This window comes from Anguilla anguilla, chromosome 18, assembly GCF_013347855.1.
Source record: "Anguilla anguilla isolate fAngAng1 chromosome 18, fAngAng1.pri, whole genome shotgun sequence".
Lineage (NCBI taxonomy): Eukaryota > Metazoa > Chordata > Actinopteri > Anguilliformes > Anguillidae > Anguilla > Anguilla anguilla.
In genome coordinates, this window is record NC_049218.1 from 28,590,370 (window position 1) to 28,597,669 (window position 7,300).

The window sequence follows — 7,300 nt, forward strand, 5'->3', positions numbered from 1 at the left end:
AACACTGAAAAATCCAACCCCGTCCTTGCTTAAGCTGTAAGCATTCTGATTGGCAGCCTCATTATGAATATTCATGAAGAAAGGACACTCAGCCAGCACAGGTGGTGCCAGAAGGTAGCGCGGGTGACAGCAGGAAGTCTTTTTAATGGACAGGAGTAATAAAGCGCAGCAGGTTTGGCTCAAAGAGATCTTCCCGTATAGCATGGAACACACACAGCTACAGCTGCTAAGAACGAGACCGTCCCACAGCAGAGAGCCGCCGTGCTCAGCACGTGCCCATTGGACAGCACACCTGCACATCTCATACGCAGAGTCCTGATTGGCTGCAGGCGAAAGGACCCTTCCCAGTGAGATGGAAACAGGAAACAGGAAACCGGACGCAGCGAAGCGCTGAACACGCTGCTGAGCAAAGGGGTCGTACAGGACGTATCAGCGCAGCGTTAGCAGAGGTCAGTCAGGTACACACAGCGCTGAGTCAGCAAGTTCTCCAGAACACTCCTAACTGCCAGCTGAACAGTGTGGGACAGAGCCTGGCTCTGACACACTGCCTCTCTGCTCCACAGGCTGGCATCGGCAAAGCGGCACGCGCTGGCGCACGCACTGACACACACACTGAGACACACACACACACACACACCGAGACACACAGACACACACACACTCTGGCACACGCGCTGACACAAGCACTGAGACACACACACACACACACACACACACACACACTGAGACACACACACACACACACACGTGCTGGCACACGCACTGAGACACACACTGAGACACACACACACACACACACACACACACGTGCTGGCACACGCACTGAGACACACACATGCACACACACTCTGGCACACGCACTGACACAAGCACTGACACACGCACTGAGACACACACACACGCGCTGACACACACACGGAGACACACACGCGCGCTGGTACACGCACTGAGACACACACACACGCGCTGATACAAGCACTGACACATGCACTGAGACACACACGCTGACACACGCACTGAGACACACACACACGCGCTGGCACACACACTGAGACACACACACACGCGCTGGCACACACACTGAGACACACACACACGCGCTGGCACACACTGACACACACACGCGCTGGCACACACACTGAGACACACACACGCGCAGGCACACACACTGAGACACACACACGCGCTGGCACACACACACACTGACACACACACTGAGACACACACACGCGCTGGCACACACACTGAGACACACACACACTGACACACACACACACACGCTGAGACACACACACACTGACACACACACACACACACACTGAGACACACACACGCTGAGACACACACACACTGACACACACACACACACACACACACGCTGAGACACACACACACACACACGCTGGCACACACTAGCACGTGCCGAGTGACTCACCCGGCCTGGGGTCGGCCGCGACTCGAGCTACTACTGTGCCATCCCGACATAGAGCAGGAGCGTGTGTGTGTGCATGTGTCTGTGCGTGTGTGTGCATGCATGTGTGTGTGTGTGTGTGGGCCTGTGCGTGGGAGTGTGTGTGTGTGTGTGGGCCTGTGCGTGTGTGCGTGTGCGGGCCTGTGTGTGTGTGTGTGCTTGTGCGTGTGTGGGCCTGTGCGTGTGTGCGTGTGTGCGTGCGGGCCTGTGTGTGTGTGTGTGTGTGCGTGCGTGCGTGCGTGCGATATCAGGACGCTGAACGTGGGGTCGTGCTCTTCCTCTGCTGGCCCAGAGAGGTTTAGCATGAAATAGCCCCGATGCAGCAGAGTAACTCCAGCCTGCAGTAATAATTTATCACACGCTGCAGGAGGACGTTCAGCCTGCAAATACTTGTGCTAGATAGTAATTCAAAATGTCAGAAAGCTGCCTACAACAACGGCTGTAAAACTAAATATAACAGAGCGGGCTAGCAGCCCTCATCAGGATCACCCCCCAGGCTCAGCCCAAACAAAAAGAGCATCGTCTGTCCAGAGCAGTACATCAAGCCAAAGACCATCCTGCTACTGTTTAGACTCTGAGCGGGACTGTGCACGATCCTGCTCACTGTGCACGCTCACGCTCAGACTGGCACGCTCATTCTCTGACTGTACACGATCCTGCTCACTGTGCACGCTCACGCTCAGATTGGCACGCTCATTCTCTGACTGTACACGATCCTGCTCACTGTGCACGCTCACACTCAGACTGGCACGCTCATTCTCTGACTGTACACGATCCTGCTCACTGTGCACGCTCACGCTCAGACTGGCACGCTCATTCTCTGACTGTACACAACCCTGCTCACTGTGCACGCTCACGCTCAAACTGGCACGCTCATGCTCTGACTGTGCACGATCTTGCTGACTGTGCACACTTACTCAGACTGGCACGCTCATGCTCAGACTGGCACACTCACGCTCAGACAGTGCACGCTCCTACTCAGTGTACACTCACGCTCAGACTGGCACGCTCACGCTCACGCTCTGACAGTGCACGCTCCTACTCACTGTGCACACTCATGCTCAGACTGGCACCCGCACGTTCCCGGAGGACATTAAAAATGTAACAAAAAATGTCAAAGAATGTGGAAAGCCTGAATTTGAGAGTGAACCTGGCTGGCAAGTGGTTATTTTATCACAAGCGGCTTCCCCACCCCAGGTCTCTGTTTGAGCACCATGATTTTCAGATCCTCGAACTCCGAACAGAAACATGAGAGCTGAGCAATGACCTCACAGAGCAAGCCGGGGGTCACACGTCCTCTTTTCTCTCACACAGTCTGTGACAGGAGGCGGGTCAAACCGACCGGAACCACACCGTGCTCTCGACATGCATGTTCAGGTGACCATGTGACCACGCAGGGCCCATGTGACCCGGACACGTGACCCAGGCACACAGAGAAACGAGACTGCCGCTCATAGGTCGAGGGGCCGGCTCAGCTGGTGCTGAACCAACCCACAGTGGCACAGGTGAATAGTCTCACTCATTACCACGCCCCTGCGGGCCTAGTCCCTCCCACCTCATGACAACCCTGCCCTGACAACCCCGCCCTGTCCGCTCAACTCTTAGTATCTGTTCTTCAGTACAAAGGGCCGTGATTTCTGTGGAAATCATTCAACAGACTCCCAACGGGAGAAAAACTATACACAGCAACATCAGAAGACAGAATCTGGGCTGAACTGTAACAGGATCCGGATGCTCAAGTTTTCATTTTCATCTGTCTTTTTTCAGTCCCAACTGATATTACAAACGGTTTCTGAAACCGGAGATCTTAGGAAACAGAATTCAAGAAGGGAGAAAACAGACCACTCAATTCACGGTTAGCTATTAATAAAAAAATAAAGGAATCATTTGACAAAAAGTGACCCGTACAATGAAAGGAGCAGAGCCGATTTAATGCCTTTTTGGACAACTGTAACTTTGCAGGTAATGCTTTATCATTATGATACCACTGCATGACAGCCTCCAATATCAGTGCGACAAGATAAATGTGTCAAAATGCACAACCAATCAAGAGGGTCCCACACGAGTGAAATAAGGCAGGATTAGCCTACATACCTGTACATGTGGTGACAGCTGCCATGATAATTAACCTGTCATATGGTAGATTATGGAAAATGCTTAAATAATGAAAGAACATATTAGACACTGCATCAGTGTGTGCGCAGTTCACTTCTAATCTCTGCAAGGCCAATTATTTCTGTCCCAGGAAATGGAAAAGCATAATTTGCTGGTAGGATTATGGACTTTCTTCGCCTTCAGAAGGTTGGCATGCATCCATTTTATTAGCATTCCCAATATTAAATGGCTGAAAATATTCTGGCCCTGCTAAGAGACAGTTTGCAGCCAGCCAAGGGGAAAATCGCCCCCAAAATATTCCAATACTTATAACGATGCTGTCAGTAAAATCACTGCAGGATAACTGAGGGAAGATAATTAAGTTTTTGTGATGTTACGCATGCGTCTTGCACGTGGCTTCAAAACTGAAACAAATGCGATGGCTTTGCTTGGAAATAAAGTCAAAACGAAGGAACAAAATGGCAGGACAGGCCAGAGAGCACAAAGGCCTATGCGTTGGCTGGACAAACAGCGGAAGCACACCGGACACCTCCAAACTGTACAGCACGCCCTTAACTCACAATGTATCACCGTCCAGTCCCATTCAAGAGCAAGGGCACACACTGAAACCGAAATAATCATGAGCGTCCACCGTTATTCCAGGCGATTCCCCATCGGCGAAGGGAATGCTAGACCCAAGTGTTTCCCTAACCTTGTTCCACTAGCCAAACAAACAGTGCATGAATAAACCTAAGATAATAAAAAAGCCGGTAGGCCAGATGATCCGATAATGACAAGCGGATAATAAAAGTGATAAGTGACCATAAATGTTGGTCAGCCAACATTTAGTCTACGACTACAAATCAGATTCACTATCTCAGTTAAAGTACGCACTGCCACTATATAAATAGTGATATTATTTATGATTATTAAATCGACAGGTCCACCTTAATTCCAAGAGTTTGCGCAGACACGCCGATAGCTAGCCAACAGAAAATCATGGCGAGGTTTATATAGCTACCACTTGACAGCAGACATGCATGTAGCTAGTGGTATGACAACAGCGTAAAGTTGATAGCTAGGTTGCATTCTAGCCAACTTACCTGGCCGACGTCAGTTAGCTAGGCTCGCTCTTACACTAGCCTCTGGCTAGCCAGCGCACCGGTAGATCTAACGGTCTTTCTCCGAAAACAGCATTTCGTCAACTAGATTACCTCGTCTAATTAATTAGGTACATACCTGGACAGCGATAGCATTACTGAAGATTATCGTAAAGCGCTTCGGTTGAGAAGACGTACTGTCATACATAAACGATTATATTATACATGACGTTGTATTACTACAAAATTATTAGACTAGCCATATAAACGCGAACAAATCACAATCAAGACAGCGTGACAGCTACACGCTAGACTATAATGCAAACCCGCGATCATAGCGACAGCGTGGGAGAAAGAGAGGTTGTAACCAATCAAACCTGGTGGTTAGCAAACTAGCTCACTGGTTGGTAGCTAGGTAACGTTAAGGTATCTACCTTAGCACGCTAAATGAACCAGCAAGCTAATTTCTCGATGACATAAAAATGGAGAACGAACACCTGTAAAATATTCAGACCGACCGCGACTAAATGACATGAATGAAGTTTAAAGCTTATCGGTCTGCCAAGTACGCAGCGTTTACCTTTCGCCTCACAGTCGGCGCAGTATTTGTTGTCTTCTTCTCGCAGCATTTTGGACAGGATGGCCTGGTGCTGTTCATTGAGTTTCTGGGCCTTCTCTCTTTCCGAACGCGTCGTCATCTCGCCACAAGCGTTGTCGCACACTACTTGAGTAAAACACACACCTTCCCCTAATGCTTCGTAACGAAATAATGAGCTACAAGCAATACCATTCCCCGAGGCAGCGCTGCTCACAACCGTGAAGCAAGAAGCGGCAGCGTCAATGGCAGAAAAGGGGGAGTACCCGGAACCGGAACTATATGCCAAACAGCGAGAGTTCGTTGCTGAAATAAGCACCGGACTCTGATTGGCTAAATTGTCAATTCTGGGTTTTTAAACGAATCGTCGCTTACTCCGCATCAAGTACGGAGAGAAAGACAGCGGTTGGAAGTGAGTCAGAATCCATGTGTTTTATATCGTGGTAAGATTACGTCAGAGAGGTAACAAACTACTGTACGTCCTTGTGCACTTCAAAGCTTTCCACCACGATTTAAGTAGTGTTTTACACATAGCTGTCAGTGAGCACACACCTTATCGTAACAAAATAAGGACCCTCGTCTGGAAATTATGAATTAACAGTCCAATGAAGCACTGCATTTTACAAATGAATCTAATGTTTGAAAATGTATTAGGATTATCCAGCCTCTAACTGTGGCGTGCTTTTCAAGAACACAGCTGGACATCAGCTTCTCATTGAGCTTCTGTATCAGTGAAAAACTTATGTTCTGGCTTGCATTAAAAAATAAAAAAAAATAAAACGTTTTTGACATGCATACATATATAAATACATAAAAACCACAGTTCGACTTCATACAATAACGTATTTATTCATCATCCCAGTTCTGTAAGAAACACCTGTTTAACAGATGATCACGCATTGCTATACACACAAGTTATATTTCAAATTACGTTCTACTTTCAGGCCTATTATGACTGCTGGAATAAACTTTGAATAACACCACATGAAATGTTTGTGCTATAAGTACAACAGTGTTGAGTAATTAAATGTCAAATTCTCTCTTAAGTTGTTTACACAAATACAATTGCTGCCATGTAGCATACCTGTATTAGAATACACATTTCCACATTTATAGTGCAGTTGTGTTGTGTGCATATTAATATGCGTTTTTTTCTTTCAAGTATATTACAGTCCGGCCGGAAAATCAGAGTTTTAAACATATATAGTGTCCAGTAATAAACTAAAAATCTATGCACCGCCCCTTTCTCTCCCAATCGCCGAATCGCGTGGGCTCGGGACCCCTGGGTCCTCCTTGTTCTTTTGTGACAGGATTCACGTCATCCGGGAATCCTGAAACAATCAACAAACGAAACCACAACTTAAAAACTGTTTGCAAGAATATTAATACAGATGTTTCACGGAATACAAAATGCAAACAACATTTTTGATCTGCCATTGACACTGAAATAGAAATTCTAAACTTCACAAGGGAAAATGACTGGTCCTACGTTCCAGGACGTCCTTTGTCGTTTCTTTCTCTGAAATATCGAGACGTCCGAGTGGGGTTTTGGCCTTCCTCAGAGGCTCCTTGTCCAGCGGCTTCCCATCTGTAGCTGACCCTGTAGTCCGCGAGCAGGCTTCCCCGAGAGGCATAATAATTAGGCTATAATCATGGACGCAATATGCAATCTGAGCTTTGTATTTAGCTATTGTGTATTGTGAGAAGCCTACACAGACACACACAGACCTTTATCATCTTTAGATGATTTTTGTAAGTCGTAAAGGTATTTCATTAAGTTCCAGAAACTCCACAAGCAATACCTAGCTACATGCTCTAACTCGCTAGCTAAGGTTAAACGGCGTGCATTTTTCTTTCTTTCTAATTTCATTGTACTCACCTTTAAAAACTGACTCCACAAGTACGCCTTTACAAATATGATTTCTGGGATTAGTAAACACACGCAACAGAGACATTATGCCTTCTGCGAATGCTCGCAGCTGTCAAATTATAAAACCGTCTTCTTGTTGACGAAGTAAAATGACGTTTTTAAACGTCATC

General features: G+C 47.3%; 1 protein-coding gene and 1 long non-coding RNA gene across 3 annotated transcripts in view; both read right to left on the minus strand.

Moving 5' to 3' along the window:
• Positions 1–5,529, minus strand: part of smap1 (small ArfGAP 1) — an 82,463-nt gene extending 76,934 nt beyond the window's left edge. For both annotated transcript variants that reach the window (XM_035400775.1, XM_035400774.1), the window contains exon 1: positions 5,246–5,529. In XM_035400775.1, coding sequence (XP_035256666.1) covers positions 5,246–5,363 — 118 coding nt within the window. In that variant the 5' untranslated portion in view covers positions 5,364–5,529. The remainder of the gene's footprint in view (positions 1–5,245) is intronic.
• A 554-nt stretch (positions 5,530–6,083) lies between these two features.
• On the minus strand, positions 6,084–7,300 carry LOC118217735. The gene is made up of 3 exons (XR_004763281.1): positions 7,140–7,300; positions 6,750–6,878; positions 6,084–6,591 (listed from the first exon to the last, which is right to left on the minus strand). It is a non-coding gene; the product is annotated as an uncharacterized LOC118217735 (long non-coding RNA).